The sequence below is a fragment of the Sorex fumeus genome, unplaced genomic scaffold, assembly GCF_029834395.1.
Source record: "Sorex fumeus unplaced genomic scaffold, SorFum_2.1 ptg000043l, whole genome shotgun sequence".
In the NCBI taxonomy this organism is placed as follows: Eukaryota; Metazoa; Chordata; class Mammalia; order Eulipotyphla; family Soricidae; genus Sorex; species Sorex fumeus.
The window spans coordinates 9754982-9778632 of NW_026606100.1; the positions used below are offsets into that span (position 1 = coordinate 9754982).

A 23651-nucleotide genomic window follows, 5' to 3' on the forward strand; every position below is an offset into this window, starting at 1 on the left:
TCTCTGAGTCTTGGCCGTTGATGGGATACATGGAAAGTATCATGCTAAATGAAATGAGTCAGAAAGAGAGGGACAGACATAAAAAGATTGTATTCATTTGGGGAACATAAAGTTACAAAATAGGAGACTAACACCCAAGAATAGTTGAGATAAGTACCAGGAGGTTCACTCCATGGCTTGGAGGCCAGCTGCACATGCTAGTGGAAAAGGCAGCTCAGATATAGAAGGGACACCAAATAATGGGTGTTGGGAGGATCCTCCCAGGTTGGGAGATGCATGCTGAAAGTAGACTATAGAACGAACATGAGTGCCACTCAATGCCTCTTTTGCGAACCTCAGCAGCCATAAGGAGAGAGAGAGAGCAAAAGGGAATGCCCTGCCACGGAAGCGGGGTGGGATAGGGGTGTGGGGGGTGGGAGGGATACTGGGATCATTGGTGGTGGAGAATGGGCACTGGTGGAGGGATGGGTACTCGATCATTGTATAACTGAAACCCGAGCATAAATATTTGTAAGTCTAAAACTGTACCTCATGGTGTTTCACTAATAAAAATTAAACAATAACAAAAAAATAAGAATCCCAGTTATTTTCATGACATAAAGTTATTGAAAATCTAGAAATATCTTTCATGCATAACCACTAAAATTATGGGTGATACTAGATTAGTTATTTAATAGTGTAATAAACACAGTACTAATTTGCAACATAATGATTTATTAGTCTACATAGTTCAGTTTAATTAGTGTTCTTTGTCAATCTCTGTGTTTTGTTGGATGTATTATGAAACTTTATTCTGAGAATAGAAAAGAGGCTTTAACTGATTACCAGAGGAGTTCATGTTCAGAAGCATGCTCTCATGAGAAAATAATTTATTCACTCTCTTCTTTTTTTTCCCTTTATTTTATTTTATTTTTTTTACAGTTGTAAATTTACAATTTTTTGTGCTTTGGTTTCAATTATACAATGATCAGATACCCATCCCTCCACCAGTGCCCATTTTCCACCACCATGGATAATATCCCTCCCACCCCCATCCCCCTATCCCCCCTGTCTCTGTGGCAGGGCAATCCCCTGTGTTCTCTCTCTCCTTTTGGGTGTTGTGATCTGCAAAAGAGGCATTGAGTGGCAAACATGTTCAGTCCATAGTCTACTTTCGACATGCATCTCCCCTCCTGGGAGGATCCTCCAAACATCCTTTATTTGGTGCTCCCTTCTCTATCTGAACTGCCCTTTCCTCTAGGATACCCGGCTGGCCTCTAAGTTATGGAGTAATCCTCCTGGTGCTGATCTCAGCTATTCTTGGGTATTAATCTCATACTTTGTTACTTCATATCCCCCAGATGAATGCAATCTTTCTATGTCTATCCCTCTCTTTCTGACTCATTTCGCTTAGCAGGATACTTTCCATATTGTACCACTTGTATGTAAATTTCATGACTTCATCTTTTCTAACAGCTACATAGTACTCCATTGTGTAGATGTACCAAAGTTTCTTTAACCAGTCATCTGTTCTTGGGCATTCAGGTTTCTTCCAGTTTCTGGCTATTGTAAAGTATTCACTCTCTTCTTTAGTAGATATGTGTTGGGACAAAATTTCAGCCATTATCTGGGAAAAACAATAAGATCTCAAGAGCACTAAATTTCATGGTCTAGTAAATAAAACCATTACATATCTGTGTAAGAGATGTATAAGGTGATATTTAAAACTAAAATAAGGTAAAGAATATTGGTTTAAATGGGTATTTGAAAATTGCAGCTTTTTTTGAAAGTTGCAACATCTTGAGAATAAATAATAACTGAGAATAAGTAAATTGGGCAGATAATAGGGAAGGTATTACAGAGTGAGGAGTTTTTACATGAAAATATCCAGAGAGCAAGATTCAAAATTCTTAAGGGGCACAATCATATGACTAGCATGAGTTGATCATAACAAGGGTACTGAGAAAAAGGCTAGAGTGGGAGGAGGGAGGTGATTGGTGGAGATCTTATATATCAGAAGAATTTTGAGTCAGTGGAGCAAGAATAATTTTTTTCTAACTTCAAAGTAGAATTTCAAGAAAAGGATACTGTAGTCAAATCTCTGATTTTGAGCATTTAGTAGGATGACTGTGTGAAAAGTGCACAGGAAGAGCAAGTGTGGAGGCAGCACACTGACTCAGAAGCTACTGTCACCGCCATCATGATCTGGATTTGACTTAACACAGGGGAAAATAAACTCAAGAGATTTTAACTAGTGCCAAGACTTGGAGATTTATAGGATATATGACAGAGGATAGTCTAAGAAAACTGCCAGATAACCCTAGCACAGAAGGCTGTAAGATTAGCATTTGTTGAAATAAAGAATGTAATGGGGAACAGCTGATAAATTTGGAATTAGATTCAGATACATTTGGATTTCTATGGAACAATCAAAGATTTAAAGCTCAGGCCAAAGAAGAGGAGATGCATTTGGTAATATTTCATAGTTCTAGTAGGGATGAAATGTTCTTATTCAAATGGTCCTACTTTATGCCATTATTAATTCATAGGTTTGGCCCATTATTATTAATGGTCCTTCTTTAGGCCATCTGAATAAGGACTTTTATTCAAATGGTCTTTATTCAGGGGCTACTAAGACGCAATCCCCCTCCCCACCTCTACCCCGACTGCTCTATACCCTAGGGAGAAACGTGTATATTCCAGATACTTAAGATAGAGGTCACAGGCTGTTAATGTTAATCTTTTGTTAATGTTAATGCTAATGTTAAGCTTTCTGGTTAAATGTCCAGAGGTAAACCCAACTTGCTTTTAACAAGCAGTTGATGAGAATCACTTTAGTTGAAAAATGAAAATACCCCCTTCTTTGCTTATGATTAGTGTTGTTGTGCCAGTCTAAATTATGTGAGATACCCATGCGACACTCCTAAGCAAAACATAGTTTCTCTGTGAATGGACTGAAATGTGCAGAAGAATGTACAACTCTGCCCTTGCTTTACTTGCAGGTTCAGCGGTATGAGGCAGCATCTACCATTTATGGACCACATACTCTATCTGCTTACATCCAGCAATTCAGAATCCTTGCCAAGGCCATTGCTACGGTAACAAAAATCTGTGTGTTTGCCCAGGGGTAGAAGGCAGAAGGAAGCAAAATAAAATGTTAGTTTGGGGGAAAATTTTTATTATAAAAATTGGTATTACAAAAATATGAAACAGTAAATTCAGATTTGGAAAATATATTTAGGTAGAGGCAACTTCCTTTCATGAATCTTACATTATCCTTATGATAATCATGTAAAGTTTGATTTCTCCCTATTTTGCAGGAGGTAAGTATATTTGGAGATAATAAATTACTGTAACTATGAGTGGGAGTTAAGTACTTTTGAATCCTGTCCAGATTCTCTCCAATCACTTCAAAAACTAATCTTGTGATCAATTTTGAGTTCCTATCTGATTAAAGCATTTTGGAAATTGGTTTGCATTCTCAATCAGCAGATCCTACAATAATAGTTATTGTCATGCCTTTCCTTTTCTGGTCGTTCAAATGTAAAAATACTTATCATATTTAAGTGGAGGCTTTAATAAAGTATAACAGTAACTTGGAATATACATATATATTATCTATCTTAAATAATTGTACTTTAAAATATACACATTGGCATAGTTACTTTTGAAGTTTCATTGTGATTTCTGAATTTTAGTCAATGATTAGGACATATAACTTAAAATATCAGAAAGGGACTTTGTTTTTAGCTTTTTTTTTCTTTTTGGTTCTCGTCAAATGGTGCTCAGGGGTTACTCCTGGCTTTACACTCAGGAATCACTCCTGGATTTGCTCAGGGGACCACATGGGATGCCGGTGATTGAATCCAGGTTGACCGTGAGCAAGGCAAAGCCCTCCCGCTGTACTATCACTCCGGCCCTCATAAGAAACTTTATATAATAACATATATGGGCCCCAATAAAGGCTAAAAAATAATTAGGGTACTGCAAAGCCAAATATTTCTTTGAAAGAGCTCTTTCAGAAAAAAGAGCTTGGAGTAAATCAAAGCTTGTTGTTTCTGTAGATTAAAACATTTGAATATGGGCAATTTTATATGTTTATGTCTAATTTAGTTGTTGAATGTGTTAAGTTTTTGTTAATGTATTTAATTATAAAATATTTAAATTACATGGTTATTATTTTAACTTAAAATTTCTCCCAATTTTATGTCTGATAATTATTAAAAGTAGAATTAAAATTTTTCTTATCATAAAAGCTGTAAATAGTTGTTGGATCTATAGATTGTACAGAAAAAAATATAAACCTGAATCTATCCCTAGAGATGATTACTTTTAAATTTCATTGAAATCTAAGGTCTATAAATTTTTCCATTAAAAATAACCTTCATGCTTTATAGCAATATTTAGGAAGAAAACATCAATTTTGTTGTTTATTTTATATTTGCTTCAGGGTGAGTGTTATGGCTTTCTGTCTAAGATTACCTCCATGATATTAAAAAGAATCTTTTGTTTTAAAATATCCATACACATTTTCTCATTTGCATACTGGGAATGAAAACAAGTTATATGGTCCTTGTAAATATTAAATATATAAAGTGAGGATAAAAATATTTTTTATATATTCAAAAGGGATATTTATAATTTCATACAAATATTTTAATGACATTATAGAAGGTGAAAAACTTCATGGGAAACATCGATAAAACCAAATAGAATATAAATATAGGATAATCTTAAACTTCAAAGTATATTCTCTTATCTAATTATCATAGAGAAGGATCGAGTAATAAGCTCTAGGATAAGAGGGCTCAACGTTTTAAAAAACCCATTACAGGGGCCGGAGCGATAGCACAGCGGGGAGGGCGTTTGCCTTGAACGCGACCGACCTGGGTTCGATCCCAGGCATCCCATATGGTCCCCCAAGCACCGCCAGGAGTAATTCCTGAGTGCAGAGCCAGGAGTGACCCCTGAGCATTGCTGGGTGTGACCCAAAAAGCAAAAAAAAAAAAAAAACCCATTACAACGTCATTTTGTAAACAGTACCATGTATTATCTCCTTGTCTAAAGTTTACACAATTAGTTATATATTTTCTAGTTAACAAAACTGTGTAGTGTGTTTCCAAGCTCGCTTGTTGTAGGGGAATGAAAGTGTTGCCTGTGACCAAAATATTCTTTTACAATGAAAGTTCAAACTTTGGTCAAATAGGCTCTAATTTAGCAAGCTTCACCTCGCATTTTGCTAAAGATTTGTTTGTTTGCTTGCTCTTTGGGTCCCACCCAGTGATGCTTAGGGGTTACTCCTAGCTGTGTACTCAGGAATTACTCCTAGCAGTGCTTGGAGGACCATATCGGATGCAGAGGATCCAACCCGGTGGGCCCTGTGGAAGGAAAACGCCCTATCCTCTGTAGCGTCACTCCAACTCCCACGTTTTGCTAATGTTTTAAGCTTTTAGAGAGAGGGGGTGTGGGGGTGGGGGGGGAGAGAGAGAGAGAGAGAGAGAGGAGAGAGAGAGTTTACTGCGAGAAAGTTTTTAACACGTGTGTTTCTTAAGAAATGCTTTCTTTTCTAGGACACAGTAGCTGACTTGAGCAGTGGTCCAGAGCCTCCATTTTTCAAGCAACTGATAACCCCATTAGTTCCTAATGTTAATGACAATGCACCAATAGGCAAAAATTTTGGGGATGTCCTGCAGTCAACAAAATCTCAATATAGAGTGGTAAGACTCACAACGATAACCTGGAATCATTCAGAAGTCTGTGTAGGGAATTGGAGCATTTTGTGTAGTACCACCACCTGCCTCTAATCATGCCATGGAACAACTGGTAGCACTGAAAATTTTCACAATTGTTTCTGTCTCTGTAGAGGATTTGCAAACTTGGGACTGGAAAATATTTTTCAGTCATTAGCTATGTAAAAGTTAATTTCTAGGCCTGGAATTTCTAGTACAGTTGCAGAGGGCACTTTCCTGGCACGCTGCCAACTTGGATTTGATCCCTGGCATCCCATATGGTGCCCCGATCACATCATCAGGAGTGATCCTGAGTGCAGAATCAGGAGTACCCACTGTGCATCTTTGGGTGTGGCCCTAAAACAAAAATGAGTGAATTTCTAAAATTTAAATTATTTTCTTTTTCCTTCCCTCAAATAAATGATCATAGAATTTAGAAGGCTCTTAGAAAGCACATAGAAATGGAGTGCATAGGAATAAAGTTCATAGAAATGAAGCAGAATTTGTGGTGCTACCATTTTATATCAACCTTATCCTGCAACTTTGCTAAATCATTTCTTCTAACAAACTTTTTGGAGTTATGTAGATTCTCTAGAACTTTCTATGTGCAGTTTTAATTTTTCTGTTATCTTTGAGGAAGAGCTTTATTGCATATTTGGTTGAGAAATTTCTTATTTATTTTTTAATTTTGTTTTGCTTTTGAGTTCACACTCAGCTGTGGCTTACACTCAGAGATCACTCTTGTTTGGGTCAGGGGACCATATGTTGTCCTGAGGGTCAAACCTGTATGTTGTGTGCATGGCATGAGCCCTACCCTCTCTCTCCAATCTGATTGAGAAGTTGATCACTTCTACATGGCACTAGAAGTAATTTTCTGTGATAACCACTTATCAGACATACACAGACTTACAGGTTTAAAAAGATGAATGAATTTAGCTATATTTTTCTATATAATAATTTTGCTATAAAATGTAATTTTGCTATATAAATAGTAGTTTGAATTCCAGCTTCGCTTTTCCACCTCAGAGTATCTTTTGTTCCTTTGTTCCTTTAAAATTTAATTAGGACCAGAGAGATAGTAAGGGAGGTAGCACACTCGCTTTGCTTGCTGTTCATGTGGTTTGATTCCATGAGGCATATGGTTCTCTGAGAACTTCCAGGGGTCACTCCTGAGAACAGAGCTAGGAATAGTCCCCTAGCACTGCTGGGTGTGCCTCCCCACCCCATTCCAGGCCCACCAAAAATTTGATCATTGAAAACAACAACAAAAACTTAGACTATAGTAGTAAAGTCTCCAAATTTGATTACAGAAACCAACAATGAAAGACTACGTTAGTAAAGTTTCCATTGAAATGTGTGACTACTGGTAGTTTTGTTCAGTTTTTCAAAAATTTTTTTTTTTGCTTTTTGGGTCACACCTGGCGATGCACAGGGGTTACTCCTGGCTCTGCACTCAGGAGTCACTCCTGATGGTGCTCAGGGAACCATATGGGATGCTGGGAATCGAACCCGGGTTGGCCATGTGCAAGGCAAATGCCCTACCCACTGTGCTATCTCTCCAGCCCCAGTTTTTCAAATTTTGATAAAAAATTATTTGGTTCAAAAGGTTTGGTTCATTATTTCATAATTTAGCATCCAGCAAACATTCAGCAGATTCTGTGCTTGGTGTTTTTGCTTTGGGGGCACACCCTGTGGTGCCCAGGGTTTATTCCTGGCTATGTGCTCAGGTAATGCACCTGGGTGCTCTGGGGACCACATGAGATGACAGGGATTAAACCCAGGTCAACTGCATACAAGGAATGTCTAGTAGTTTTAATAACTAATCATTTTTGAATTTTGGGTTGCTATGCAAGTTACCAAAAGGATTGTTTTGGATGGTTTTGCTTTAGATATGTGGTTGACTGGGGAAAGGCCATTTTTTCCCCCTCACTCTGTCTTGTCAAATCACCTATCATATACCACTATTTTTTGAATTGGCATTTTGTCTTTGTAATATGATTGCTTATTATACTAAGAGAAGTATTAATAAATAGGGAATTTTGGATATAGAAAAAATAAGAAAAACTCAGTGATTAGAACTGGAGTGATAGCACAGCGGTAGAGCGTTTGCCTTGCATGCAGCCAACAGGGCCAACCTGAGTTCTATTCCTCCACTCCTCTCGGAGAGCCCGGCAAGCTACCGAGAGGATCTCGCCCGCACGGCAGAGCCTGGCAAGCTACCCGTGATGTATTCGATATGCCAAACACTTACCAACAAAGTTTCCAATGGAGACATTACTGGGCCCGCTCAAGCAAATTGATGAACAACAAGAGGACAGTGACAGTGGCTAATTAGATACAAGATGTAGTTGGATGGTTGGAACATTTTGCTCAAAGTTACAATAACTAGTTTGGTATTTTCACTGTTGAAATCAATAAAGGAATAAAAACTTGTGAAGACCATTAAAGGGAGAATAAATAATATAGTAAATAGTTAAACAGGACATCTCTATTGAAATAGTCATCACTGACTTTCAATCATGACAAATTTTTATTAAAAAATTTTTTAATGTGGACTAGAACTTGGAAAACAAGTCGAAACTTATTGTTTCCACTGACACACAGAAAAAATTTGGGTGTATATTCTAGAAGGTTTAAAGAATAACAACAAATAGGAATTTTGTTTTCTATTACCCAACGATCACTATTTTCATGGTCTGATGTCGATTATCTTTAAAACCATTATATAATATTATATAATACAGATATTTTTAGGTTTTAAAAGTTGTTTCAGGTTGAAAGATAAACACACAGTTTTATCACTTTTTAAAATTTGGGACATTTATATGTGGGTAAGAAAATTTGATTTGCTTCATTCTGTCTCTTATGTGTGTATCGCAGGGAGGTCAGAGAAAATATTAAATAGCTGAAGAATAAATTTAAATGTACTCTTTCTAGTATGCACTATAGTTCTATGCTTTTTATCTGAATCAGATATACATAAGATTAGCACTGTAGCACTGTCCTCCCACTGTTCATCAATCTGCTTGAGCGGGCACCAGTAATGTCTCCATTGTGAGACTTGTTACTGTTTTTGACATATCAAAGACGCCATAGGTAGCTTGCCAGGCTTTGCCGTGTGGGCGAGATATTCTTGATAGCTTGCCGGGCTCTCCGAGAGGGATGAAGCATTCAGACCTGGGTCGGCTGTGTGCAAGGCAAACACCCTACCTGCTGTGCTATCGCTCCAGCCCTACATAAGGTTATTGGCGCAAAATTCTGGAGCAATCCCGTGGTTTCATGTTTCTATGATCATTGTTGCAGAGCATGTTCTCTAGTGTTCTTAGAAGATGACTTATTTGGTTAATATTGCATGTATATATATGTGCATACATATATATCTATATATAGCTAAGATCATAACCTGTTTAATAAATAATGCCTCAAGTATGAGCATGGGAAAGATTTATTGTAACTCATAAAATAAATATTTGTTTTTAGGGAGAAATTGCTGAAGTTACCTTTGTAGGTGCCAACCCAAAGAATTCTGCAGAAAATCGAGTAAGCTTTAATGATTCTTTTTTACAAACTTAAGAAAAAAAATTTTTCTAACTTTTTTATTGCATTTCTGTGAGATAGACCCTTGCAAAGCTTTTCCTTATTGGGTTTCAGTTATGCAGGATTCCAACACCCATCCTTCCACAAGTGTACATTTCCCAGCACCAGTGTCCTCAGGTTCTCCTTCTCCTCCTCCTCCTCCTCCTGCCTCCTCCTCCAACCTCTTCCTCCTGCCTCCCCCTCCCCTTTTTTCCCCTCCCCTATCCCCCTCTTCTCTCTCCTTTTAGGCATTGTGATTTGCAATATTGATATTGAAAGGTTACCAAGAATATATCTTTGCCTACTTTTAACCCTCAGATCTTGTCCAGTGTGATCATTCCCTGCTATTATTGTCATACTTGTCTCTTCTCTATCTTATCTACCCTCAGCCCCCCCCCACACTTGTGGTTAGTTCCAACCATTGACCAGTCCTCCTACCCCTTGTTTTCTCTGGCCATGGATATTAATCTTCTAATATATGTAATATATTTTATACACCACAAATAAATGCAGTCATTCTATATCTGTCCCTCTCCTTCTGACTCATTTTACTCAGCATGATACTCTCCATGTCCATTCATTTATAGGAAAATTTTGTGACTTCTTTTTCCCCAAGAGTTACGTAGTATTCCATTGTGTAAATGTGCCATAGCTTCTCTATCCATTCATCTGTTCTCGGGCACTCGGGTTGTTTCCAGATTCTGGCTATGGTGAATAGTGCTGCAATGAATCGAGGAGTGCAGATGGTGTTTCTGCTGTGTGTTTTTGGCCCTCAGGGTATATTCCCAGAAGTGGGATTCCTGGGTCAAATGGGAGTTCAATTTAAGATAACTTTTAAATATTAATCCTCTAAGCTAACTACACAAGGTTAAAAGTTTCCAATATCCTACATTTTTTTTAAAGACGTGATAAATTTTTTGTTGGGCACAGTATGAAATAGTCTGGAAAATGATACTCAGGAAATATTTAACCTAGGAGCATGTATAGCACAACAATAAAAATTGTATTATTTCTTGAGAATTTGACACAATTTGACACAATTCCAGTTTTGTATTTAAATTTTAAAACTCTACTATATTTGGTGGGCTGGAGCGATAGCACAGCGGTAGGGCGTTCGCCTTACAAGCGGCCAACATGGCCGACCCGAGTTCGATTCCTCCGCCCCTCTCGGAGAGCCCGGCAAGCTACCGAGAGTATTCGATATGCCAAACACAGTAACAACAAAGTCTCCAATGGAGACGTTACTGGGCCCGCTCGAGCAAATCGACGATCAACGGGAGGGCCTTTACCTTTACCTTTACTATATTTGGTAAAATAATGAAAGAACCTAGTCAACTGTGTCTTTGATTTTTTTCTCTTCTGGCTGTGATGCCTCTAATGTGAAATCATCATGGATAGATGTCCATGTGCTTCCTTTATTCTGCACTGGCTATTTTCCTACTCATCACTACTGGCACTAGTAGGTATTTGACTAGTAGGGTATTTATTTACATTTTGAAAAGGACCCCAAGAAATAAATACAAGTTTAGTACACAAATGATGAAAAACCACATCAGATAGAATATGAAGGTACCCCATTCCACAAACTTTATACAGTTCTTCAAGGTTAACAGTTTGTTCTGGACATATAATTTCATATCTTTTCATTTTTATCACATAGGTATATTGATATATTAACATATATGCATATGCAATATGTTAAAAAATAACTAATTTTACTCTTCTGTAAATCCATTAGAATGTTGATATAACTATATAAATAACAACTGGCCATATTCTAGTAGTAAAAATTTAAACAATAAGCTAATATGCATAGAAAAATAAAAGTGAGCATATCAAAGTGATTTTCAAGGTCTAAAATTATTTTACTGCAACTAAGGAATTATCATGCCTTTGGTGAGTTACCCTTTCCAGTGGTTATATTCACTTATATTCCATGCTACTTTCCTTCCAAATGAACACTCCTATTTCTGATCATTAAAAGATCATTACTGTTGTGATAATAATTGTAGTAATATGACATAATCAAATATGACACTGGGGAAAATGTTCTTCCTGGATAATAAACATGCACCTGTTTGAAATAATTTCTCTTGGCACTGAAGCTAAGCCAGAATATTTATATGTTTATAATATATTTTTCTGATGAAATCAGTCTTTGAGCAAAATGGCAGGATGCATTGTCATTTATTATCCTTAGCGTGGAGAAATGCTATCATCATTGTCATCATGGAGAGGAAAAACAAAATTCTTAAAGCCCTATAATTAGAGTAGTTTCTCTCATTAAAATTTTTCTAATATTCATTGTTATTAGTAATCATCTTTTCATCAGAACTATTTCTTGCATACCCAATATTTGCTTGCTCTGGGCCAAGTGCTGTATATGCATTATCACATGAGTCCAATTTACTCCTTACTAATACACAATGAGTTAAGTTTTAGTATTTCTATTTTTGGATAGATAAATTGATCCCTCAGGAGATTAACTTATTATGCATCTGGGTGTGATTACTATCAGGAGGTAGGGAAAGGAGAAGCATATAGTACATATTTTTCAGCTTTGTCTCATTCTATAATCTGAGTTCTAGATCTATAAATTGGGGGTTCATACCTTCAAATTCTAGAATCTAAAGATTTTTATGGAAAATTGGACATTTAGGGTTTTTGTATCTTTTTTTCCCTTTTCAAGGGTGGGGGTGAGGTAGGAGCATGTATCCTGCAGTACTCAGGGATTACTGGTGACAGTGCTCCCTGGTGGGGCTAGGGGACCATATACAGTGCTGGGCGGGGAGAGGGGGCATCCAACAGTGTTTGGCCTCATGAAAGGAAAACACCATCGTTACTTTACTATCTATCTACCTCCAGCCTGGCCTTTGTATCTTTTAAAATGTTGCATTATTCAAATACATTATTTATTTGAAGTTAAATAATAAATTTATTATTTTATTAAAAGCCTCTATCCCTCTCAGTGAGGCAAGCTACTGAGAGTGTTCTGCCCACACGGCAGAGCCTGGCAAGCTATCCGTGGTGTATTTGATATGCCCAAACCAGTAAATACAATGGGTCTCATTCCCCTGACCCTGAAAGAGCCCCCAATATGGCAGCGTTAAGAAGGATAAGGAAGGAGAGGCTGATAAAATCTCAGGGCCGACCTAGGCCGCCAAAACAAAGGACAAAAATGACTGTCTGCACTTTCAATGCACTTACACTGGCATCGGATGCATCCATCAAGGACTTGATGGTGCAAGCGTGAAAGATCAAGTGCGACCAAGACTAGAAGGCATCAATCACATCATGCCATTTTCGACACGGAGGAAGAACTGTTCCTTGGACCATGCAACAAAAGAGGAATCAGAGGCCTTGTCAACATGAACTTGGCCATAAACATTGATTCATTCTAATGCCTAACAAACCAAATTGGATGATTACACTTGAATAGATGTGGCTCATTGCCAGCAGTTTCTATCTTCGTTGTCTACGCATCAACATTCAATTATGATGAAGAAGAAATTGAGAAGTTCCACATGGAGCTGGAGAAGTTCTATAAAGAAGACCACACCTTCTACAAGATCATTGTCAGTGATTTTAATGCCAAGATAGAACCGAGAAAATCAGCCAAATAACTTCACATCGGGACCCATGGCCTAGAATGGAATGAACAGGGTGAGAGACTTTCCCAGTTCATCATGTCGTCCAAGACCATCCATGGTAACTCACAATTCCAGAAGGCTGAATCTAAACGTTGGACATGGGAGTCTCCTGGTGGACGGTTCCACAACAAAATTGACCACATCATATTCAATCAACAGTTTTGCCTGACTGATGTCACTGTTGTCCTAAAATTCTAAAGGGGGTAGGAGCCACTGTCTCCTTCAGGCAAAATTCTACTTCACAGAGTGGGGAGAAAGGGCTGCAAAGTTTAAGAAGAGAACTCCCAGAACGACCACCAACTGGGAGCTCTTTGGCATTATTGCATCAACATGGGAAGATGCCATCATTGACAACGTTGACGAGGAATATGATCAACTGGTTCAGCACCTCCATGATTGTGTAAAGAAGGCCAAGAGACAGATAGCCACAAAAAGATGCCTGTCTTTGAAAACTCTCAAGATCATTTGTCAATGTGGCTTGGCGCAAGCCTCAGGCAACTGCAAGCAAACGTCCAAGCTCGCAAAGCAGTGCAGAGAAGCGATCAAGGAAGGCCTCAAGGAGAAAAGACCAGCAATGCTGGCAGATTAGGCAGAAGCTGGGAAAAGCATTCACAATGCCCGCCTGTCCATCGCCAACTACAAGACCAAGATGACTCCCCTTAGACGTCCTGATGGATCTATCACATCTTCCAGAAGGGCAATGAAGAAGATTATCCATGACTTCTACTTGGATCTCTTCAATAGCCATGTACACCTGACCACATACCAAATTCTGCAGGATGGATATGTTGTTCCCAAAGTTCTCCCTTCCAAAACACGAGAAGCCATTTCAACAGTAAAGAAGCAAACAGCACCCGGCCCAGTAAAAGTCAGACCTGAACACCTGAAGAATCTGCTGTCAGTACTTATCAATACAATGGCTTGGCTCTTCATACGCTACCTGTCTGAATGCAAGGTTCTGTACCAATGGAAAAACAGCAGGACTGTACTATTGTACAAGAAGGAAGGCATCCACGATATTGACAACCATCGCCTGATCTGCCTGTTGTCTGTCGTCTATAAGCTATTCACACGAGTCATCCTGAATAGGATTGGCAGAACATTAGATGAAGGACAACCATGTGAGCAAGTCGGGTTCTGAAAAAGATTCAGCATGATCGACCATACCCACACAATAACCAAGCTCACTGAGGTTTCTCGGGAGTTCAAGATGCCACTCTGTCTAGCATTCATTGATTTAAAGAAGGCCTTTGATTCTTTTGAGACGGAAGTGATCATCAAAGTCCTAGCCAAACAGGGTGTTCAAAGTCAATACATCAGGATCCTCCATGAGCTGTTTTATGGATTCACTACCAGGATCTCATCATTCTACAAGAAAGTTATCATCCATGTCAAGAGAAGGGTTCGGCAGGGTGATATCATTTCACAGAAACTCTTCAGTGTCATGCTCAAGAACATCATGCAACGACTGGAATGGGAAGGAATGGGAGTGAAGATAGACGGCCGGCATCTATACCACCTCCGCTTTGCTGATGACATCGTTCTTATAACACCAAACATTAGGCAAGCAGCACAAATGCTGGCCAACTTCAACCATGAGTGTGGAAAGGTCGGACTATAGCTGAATCTCATGAAGACAATGTTTATGAGAAATGGACTCGTTCCTGATATTCCATTTGCTCTCAACGAAATGAACATCTCCAAATGCAGCATTTATGTGTTCCTAGGTCGAGAAGTAAACATGATGAATGACCTGGCACCTGAGTTGTGCAGGAGGAAGAGAGCGACTTGGAACGCCTTCAAGAGCTTCAAGGAAATAGCTAAGAGGATGAAGAAACTCTGACTCTGGGCACATCTCTTTGATTCCACTGTTCGTCCTGCATTAACATATGCCTCAGAGACCTGGGCCCTATGAAATCAGGATGAGAATGCTATTTGGGTCTCCCAAAGAGGAATCAAAAGAGCTATGCTTGGACTATCATGCTTCACTGAAGTGAGAGAAAGAATCTGGAGTTCCGACCTCTGTCAATGATTGAGAATCAGGGACACTGTCTCATTTGCCAAGGCGTCAAAAATCAGATGGGCTGGACATGTAATGAGATTTGGAAATGACTACTGGACTAGAGCAATTAATGACTGGATTCCATGGGACGTCAAAAAATCGCCTGGCCACCCACCTATGAGATGGTAGACTTCTTTGTCAAGACCCTGGATGATCGGTTTGAGGCTGTTTGTGTTCCTAGAAAGAGCAGACGCCATTGGGCTACATTAGCACGTGACAGGGGCGAATGGAGACATTGGTGGTGCCCGCTTGAGCAAATCGATGAGTAACAGGATGTCAAGTGATCAAGTGATTTGAAGCTGAAGTTTTGGTCTAAAACCACTTACTCTAGAATTTTTTCTTTGGTTCAACATAATTTATGTTTTATGTTAAAATGTATAGAGTTCTTTCCAAAGTATTTGCTAGAAAGGGGGCAAATGGGTGATATTACATACAAGGAGAGACCAGTTGGCCCAGGAGTGCAAGACAAGGAGAAATATAAAGGCTTCTAGACACCCTTTCCCCTTAGCTTAAAAGTCACCAAGTTACTCTAGTAATTTCTAATGGGAAAATAAAACCGGTTTCAGATGTGTTTTCTAAGAATCAGTTATGCCAAAATATAAGGAGTACCATACCATACAAGAAATGTTTATGCATTCTTCTTAATTCTTTTACTGGAAAAGTCCATTTACTAATAATTCATTTTCCCGGAGATGGAGAAGATAAAAGATTTTCTTCTTTTCTTTCCTACATCTTGAGGTGACCAGAGAAAGTTTCAGAATACAGATCAATAAATATGCCATGAAAAAATTTAATTTACCTTTTAAAAATTAACAAGTTTTGTTCCATCTATTTATTGTCCCAATTTCCAAAATTTGCTGTAAGTTCTGAAATTATGCTCCCCCCCCAATTTTCTACACAGAAAAATCCTGGTTTTCAATAGCTGTTTTGAAGACATTATGTTACTCTTAGAAGAACACATATAATGGGGTGAAATTGAATGCATTTTTAGAGAAAGAATATTTTAGGTGGGAGTAAATACGGGCATATTTATAGGCAGATCTTTCTGCCATTATTCAGTATCTGATCAGTTGTGTTCATTGCATTTCAGACCTATGACACCTTCCTCACTGTGGAGAGATATGAGGCCCCTTCAGCAGCCTGGCAGGTAGTGCATAATGATGCCTCGTGGGAAACTCGGTGAGTGCATCTACGGAGCATTCTCTTATTCAAGCCTTGGCAACAGTTGGTTACATAGGGAAGATAAATGGGAAGACTGGCTCAATACCCACTATTACTAATTTTAAACTCCCAAAGAGCCTTCTGGCCATATTTCTATTTAGTTGATATGTTAGACTATTATTTGTTTCTGTTTTATTACCAAATATTGTAGTATAGTGACTGTAAGTGTAAATACTAGTGAAGGCATGACCTCCTTTCATATAAACATGTGAGTTTTGTTTCATTCTCATGGTCACAGACAGTACCAAAATGCTTACTTGCTTTTTGTGAATTGATTGAAATGGGCTCTGGATGCAGTTGTCCAGATGGCTGACCTTCATTTGGGGGAAATGGCCAGTCTATCCTCAATATGTTTTGCCTGTTTTTGTTTGTTTGTTTGTTTGGTTTTTGGTTTTTGTTGAGGGTTACACCCAGCGGTGCTCAGGACTTAATCCTAGCTCTGCACTAGTTATCACTCCTGGTGAAGCTCGGGGTACTCTATGGAGTGCTGGGGCTTGAACCTGGGTGGGTCACCAAGTTACCTACCAAATGTACTATCACTGTGACCTCATTGGTTTTGGGTTTTTGTATCACAGACATTGATGCTCTGGGTGGGCTATTCCTGGCTTCAGGCCTACTCCTGATTCTGGGCACATTCCAGTGTGCCAGGGGCCATTTGATGCTGAGAATGGAACTGGAAATCAGTAGTATGTAAGGCAAGTGCCTTACTCCCTAAACTATATCTCTGGCTGTTTTGCACATTTTGACTCTTCGTTTGAATTCACAGAACACAAAAGACAAGGAATTTGAACTTTTAACTCTTACTTTTACTCTTTCATAAGCAAGGAGGTAAAGGTAAAGGTAAAGGTAAAGGCCCTCCCGTTGATCGTCGATTTGCTCGAGCGGGCCCAGTAACGTCTCCATTGGAGACTTTGTTGTTACTGTGTCTGGCATATCGAATACTCTCGGTAGCTTGCCGGGCTCTCTGAGAGGGGCGGAGCAATCGAACTCGGGTCGGCCATATTGGCCGCTTGGAAGGCCAACGCCCTACCCGTGCTATAAGGCTCATTTAATTCTCATAGAGAGGAAGCTCTGTGATTTTTTTCTACTCAAATAACTAAAAATGATAGATATTTTAAAAACTTAAATATCTGAAATTTTTAAAAATTCCATTCCTATCTATAAATTTCATTCTATAGAATAAGGGCATGGATATGAGCAAAAATTTTTGAAATTTTTATCTAATTTAGAACATCATAAATTAGATAGGTTTTTGTATGTTGGTTTGGTTTACATGATGAACTGAAAATAGAGATTTGACCTTGTTGTGATTTATTTGGTAGTCATATGAAAATCTGGGCAGAATTTTGCCCCTGATATTTAGGATACTTCAGGATACAAATTGTTTTATTTAAATACTTAATATTCTAAGTTTAAAATTCTGAAGATGTATTAGCACTTAGGTGCTACAATACTATTAAAGTTTATGTTATCAGTATGGAAAATTATTGCACTCTTCCTCCACCAAGGTGCTCAAACCCTCCACCTCCATCTCTATATCACATCTAGGCAGGTCTCCTCCCAAATCCCCCTGCATCCCCCACCCCACCCCATACACACAAAATACAGGGTTGTTTGTTTTACATCCTAGTGCCAAGTGTTTGTAATTGTTTGGTATTGTCAATTATTTTGCTGTGTCACTCTCTATACTACAGATGAGTGAGATCATCTGATATTTATCTTTCTCTGATTTATTTCACTTCACATGATACCCTCCAGTTCCATCTGTGTTGCTTCATGTGTTTATCTTTTCTTATAGCGTCATAGGATTAAAATCTGTATATGGCATTAGGTTAGTTTTTAAAGTACATTTATATTGTTCAAATAATACTGTATAGATAATAAAAATGGTGATTTATTTAGAGAACCCCCCCAAGGAGAATAAGCGTAAACACTGAATCTGTATTTAGACCTCTCTATTGTACATCAGCAATAATGTTAGCAACTATTTGTGGGGATCACGGGGTCTATCAGTAAGAAACAGAATGTTGAGTACATCCACTGTGTCAGGGGATTTACTTAACTGAGAGTATCAGTGAGTTAGCTTGTTATGTTTCACTTTATTTAAAAGAGTCCCTAAACTCCCTGTCATAGTCTATAATGACTAGATGGATCTGCCTCCATCTTTCTCTTATCCTATTCATTCTTGCATAGCATACTGCCCTAATCCTATTGACTGTATTCTCTACTTGAACTTGCACATTTTCAGACGCTTTGCATTTTTTTAGTTTTTTTTTTTTCCTGGACTGTTCTTCCTCTGTCTGAGTTCAGTTTGAATGACATCTCTTTAAAGAGGCTTTTGTATCACTTTCTATTTTTTTCATTTTTTGGTTTTTGGGTCACACTGGTGATGATCAGGGGTTACTCCTGGTTCTGCACTCAGCAATTACTCCTGGCGATGCTGCAAGATCTTATGATATGCTGGATATTGAACCGGGACTAACCTCATGCAAAGCAAATGCCCTACTCACTGTACTATCAATTCCAGTCTTGTGTCACTTTCTCCATGCCAGTTAATCACTTTAAAAAATGTTTCTTGTGCCAGAGAGATAGTACAGAGGGTGGGTTGGGTGCTTTCCTTTCATGCAGCATAGTCCAGTTTGGCCTGTGGTACCATGTACTTTCCCTGAACACCATCAGAAGTTATTCTGCATTTTAATTTCTACCAGGCAAAACATTTTGAAATCAGTAGTTTATTCATCCCTCAAATAATTTGAAAGGTAGTTCAAAAAACGATAATTATACCGATGATTGTTTTGTTTTCTCCTTCACTAACCCTGTCCCTAGCTCCAATGGCTTTTTTCCTTTAAAAATTATTATTTACTGAGATAATCTGTTAAAATTGTGTTAATGTTTATGTTTTTGCTATATAAAATTTCTACACCTTCACCACCACTAAAGTGCCAAAAGTGCCTTCAATGTTCTCTGATGCTGCTTTTAGTTCTCAGTTGCTTTTTCTTAAAGAACCTCTTTGAGAAAGTAAATATTAACCTCTGTTTCTCTGAAGTATTTTTAAGTGTGTGCAATTTGATTGTTGTGTTAGCAGCTCTTTACCTTATGATGTTGAAAGTATAGTTTTCCTCAATGTGAAACCATGGAAATGTTCCTAAAAGTTGCTAAAGATGTGCAAACAATGCTTAACTAGTTTACTTACATAAAAAATCAAATGTTAGCACAGAAACCTTTTAAGAGATTATTTAGCTTGATTACAACTACAGATGGGAAAAACTGAAGTTTTGTGGATTTAAATGAGCCTGGATGTATTTTTTTCTATCCACAGTTTCTATTGGCACAAGGGACTCGCAGGTCATAGCAATGCAACAATACAGTGGCATATTCCAGACGCTGCCCAGACTGGAACATACCGAATACGATACTTTGGACACTCTCGGAAACAGGGATTTCTCAAGCCGACATTGCTTCCATTTGAAGGCACTTCTTCCAGTTTCGAAGTTGTTTGATGTGATGAAAAGTTGAACAATCATTTGAAGAATATATACAATTATACTATATATAATTTATGTAATTAAATTTATGTAAATGTAAATTATTATGTTAAATATTATAATTGTCCCTGTACGGGGACAGATTATTTAGTGCTAATGGAAAATGTTTCTCTGTGTGTGTGTGTGTGTTTGTGTGTGTGTGTGTGATCATAAGGTATGTGTATTTTCCATTTGATTGTTGTGCTAGCAGCTTCTTACCTTGGGATCCATAATCTTATGATGTTGAAAGGAATAATTTCCCTCAATCTAAAATCACCGAAATGTTTGTAAAAGTTGCTAAAGATATGCAAACAATGTTTAACTAGTTTATTTGCAAAATAATTAAATGATAGCACAGAAACCTTTTAAGAGATTATTTAGCTTGATTACAACTACAGATGGGAAAAAACTAAAGTTTTGTGGATTTAAACAAGCCTGAGTCTACAAGACCTTCCCCCATTGCCACATTTAAAAAGTATTACTTAAAAAACATTGATTAGGGACTGGAGCAATAGCACAGCGGGTAAGCACGTGGCCAACCCGAGTTCAATTCCCAGCATCCCATATGGTCCCCTGAGCACCCACCACCAGGAGTAATTCCTGAGTGCAGAGTCAGGAGTAACTCCTGTGCATTGCCAGGTGTGACCCAAAAAAGCAATATATATATATATATATATATATATATATATATATATATTATCCTGAGTATATAAAACCTTTCCCCATTGCCACATTTAGAAAGTACTATTTAAATATACTATACTATTTAAGTATATTGGCCAGGAATGTGTAAGCCCAATTAGAGAAAAAGAGCATGTTAATCATCTGCATTGAGCATAGTTTTTTAAAGGTAGTTACCCTGGACTTGATATGAATCCAGAGTTGTTAATGCTCCAAACATTTATGGAATTACTTTCAGAGCTCTATTCTGAGAATGTCAGACTTGTAACATTTTAGTCATGCCTTGTATTTTCCTAAGTGCCCTTTGCCATGGAATTATATCTTTTATTCCTAAGATCTAATCTATGTAATTTTTGACTGCGCCAATTATGTTCACTACCAAGTGACAAAGCTTTGCCATTAGTATAGGTATTAGAATGGCAGTAGATTTGGAGAGTGTCTTCAAAGATAACATTCTAAATCCATCATTCAATTATTTTTATCACTCACACGTTTTTATCATGACCCGTTGAATCAAAGAATACTTAATATAGTCTCATATAGTGTAGCAATTAGTGAGATATTTGAGGTGAAAGTATCAATTTTTAAAGATTATTATTTTGAATGAGAAAACAGTCAATTCAATGTATAAATCCTGGTAAGGCCATTCAAAATCAATCATCGTTAAGTCACTTGTCTATGTCTATGTTGGGTATTTTCATTTGGGGTTGAGAGGCACTAGTCAACTTGGAAAAGCTATCTTGAAAATTATTTTATGGTCCTGTGGACTATTCATCTGAGACATGTAATCTGACATAGGTTGCCTGAAATTACTAATTGCATTTGAAATTGTTCAAATTAATTTGGAACTCCCAGGCTGCAAAGTAAATTTCTGAAAGGTAAGGCATGCTTTTGTTTGTGTGTAAAAGCTTTTAGCATTTTAAAAGAAATGCAGCTTTATTTCCAAAACAAGCTTCAGCTTTTTAAAATTATGGCAGTATTAGTAACAAAACCAACCTCCATATATGTGTGGCTTAACCATTTGAGCATGCTATATTGCATTAAAAAGAATCTGGAACACTTCTAACAAGTGTTCTAACAAGTTGAAAGACATTTTTTTTGCCTTTTGCTCAGGAGTGATCCCTAGCAATTCTCAGGTGATTATGTTCTGTGCTGGGGATCAAACCAGGGTTGACTACTTGCAAGGCAAGCATTAAACCCTGGTACCACTTCTCCGACCTCAAATCTGAATTTTAAAAAGTTGCCTATTGATCACTATATCCTGAAGATACCTCATAATTTAGTGGAAAGCTTTGGAGGCTAAAAAGTGTAAGTGATTCTGAAAATTGTTGATCCCAGATAGGTAAATTAGATTAGAACTGATAAGATTTTTAAAGCATTTTTCTTGACACCAGAAGAGTTTATAAGTTATTTTCTACCATGTCCAGTCTTCCCATTGAACTTTCCTCAGTCAGCATGTGATTTCCTATTACTTACATGTAACCATGCCAAGGTATCAGCTATATTGCACACCACTGCTAATCCTTCTGTAACCAGTCCTCTGTCTACCTGTATTTTTGGCCCTGAGTAAGCCACAGAAAACTGTTTTCTCACTAGCTTCCAACTTCCAATCCATGCAGATCTCTTTCTGGCAGTTTGATTAAAGATCACTGCAAAAAAAGAGGGATACTCTAAATCTTCATGAATTCAGAATATTATGAACAATTTTTAACTAATATATATGATGGTGATTTAATTAAAAAAATAAATCTCAAACACCCAAAGTCATTTTTACCATAATTCCTCCAGAAACCTTTTATAATTGGGCCAAATTCATGTTCTACTTGCCATGCACACATGCACACACAATTACCTTTTTAACTAATATTCTTTTTTTGGGTGGTGGGCTACTGTGTTCAGGGATGACTCCTAGCTGTGTGCTCAGGAATCATCCCTGGTGGTACTGAGAGAATATATGGAGTGTGCATAATTAAACCTGAGTTGGCAGAGAACAAGGCAAGTATTACCTGCTGTACTATCTCTCTAGCTCAGATATTTCCCAAATTCATTGCTCGAGCGGGCCCAGTAACGTCTCCATTGTAAGACTTCTTGTTACTGTGTTTGGCATACTGAATACTTTAGGTAGCTTGCCAGGCTCTCAGGCTCCCCAGATTCATAATATTCATAATATTCTATCTCTTTTGTTCATAAAAGCACACAAATCTTTTTTAATGGTTACTTGTGGGAATGGCTCATTGGAGCCAAATTTCTGAAACTGAAAGAGATTATGGAAGATTGGGTACTGTGTTTGAGGGAGAAGTTTGGTCAAGATTTTTTTCTCATAACAAATTATTATTATTTTTATTATCTGCATATGCTGAATTTAAGGATCCTATGACTTCTTAAAAAAGAACTGAATGATACCTCTGTATTTTACAATGAGTATTATGTAAATTGTCACCAGTCAATGGAATACTTAATAATACATAAATTTGAGAAAGTAGTTTTGAATGAATTGTATTTTCTAATTAACTTGGTCTCATGTAGAAAATCAATACATTTTAAAAAATGGGATCATCAGATAGAATAATCCTTACCTGTTCTCTATTCAGAGGGCAGATAGAACATGATGATTGGAGTTTGCATGATTCATGATTAACATCTCCGTGTGATTAGGGCTCACATCACCCTAATCACTCCTGATTCTTCCTGGAGTGGAATAAGTGATTGTGGATTTTATGTAAGTCATTTGCAAAGAAATGTATATGACCACTGTGAATACAACCTATACATAGGGGAAACACTTCAATTCTTTTTTCCCCTTCAAAGATTTAATGAGGGCGAAATATAGTAGTTGGTCTTTTTACTACTAGGGTAAGTGAGCATTTCCAAGACAGGTAGTTATTAAATTGCTTTGTGAGTTAATTCTAATGAAGGTGTAAAAAATAAATATACTTATGAATATTCTTTCCCTGTGTATCCTGTTATGCTTCTCAAGTGTAATAGGCATTTTCCTTTTATAGCACTTGTACATGCACTCCATCTATAGCTAAAAGATCTGATTTTGCCCTTAGATAATCCCTTTATGTCTTGAGTTCTTCCAGATAAAGTCACTGATTCCTGGATACCAGTTTGACCTGCTTGTTTGTCAAGGCATTTGGAACTTATGGTACGCATGGCAGAGAGGGATAAATTTAAGTTACCTCACATAACTGGTCTTAATATATTCATATGTAAGTTAAAAGTTCCT

General features: G+C 37.7%; 1 protein-coding gene and 1 non-coding gene across 4 annotated transcripts in view; both read left to right on the top strand.

Moving 5' to 3' along the window:
* ASAH2 (N-acylsphingosine amidohydrolase 2) overlaps nt 1–19741 on the top strand; it is a 122494-nt gene extending 102753 nt beyond the window's left edge. For all 3 annotated transcript variants that reach the window (XM_056120628.1, XM_056120630.1, XM_056120629.1), the window contains 5 exons: nt 2982–3077; nt 5550–5696; nt 9189–9248; nt 16087–16175; nt 19537–19741. In XM_056120628.1, coding sequence (XP_055976603.1) covers nt 2982–3077; nt 5550–5696; nt 9189–9248; nt 16087–16175; nt 19537–19717 — 573 coding nt within the window. In that variant the 3' untranslated portion in view covers nt 19718–19741. The remainder of the gene's footprint in view (nt 1–2981; nt 3078–5549; nt 5697–9188; nt 9249–16086; nt 16176–19536) is intronic.
* A 3234-nt stretch (nt 19742–22975) lies between these two features.
* On the top strand, nt 22976–23105 carry LOC130029951 (U8 small nucleolar RNA). The gene has a single exon (XR_008793403.1). It is a non-coding gene; the product is annotated as a U8 small nucleolar RNA (small nucleolar RNA).
* Nucleotides 23106–23651: the final 546 nt, after the last annotated feature.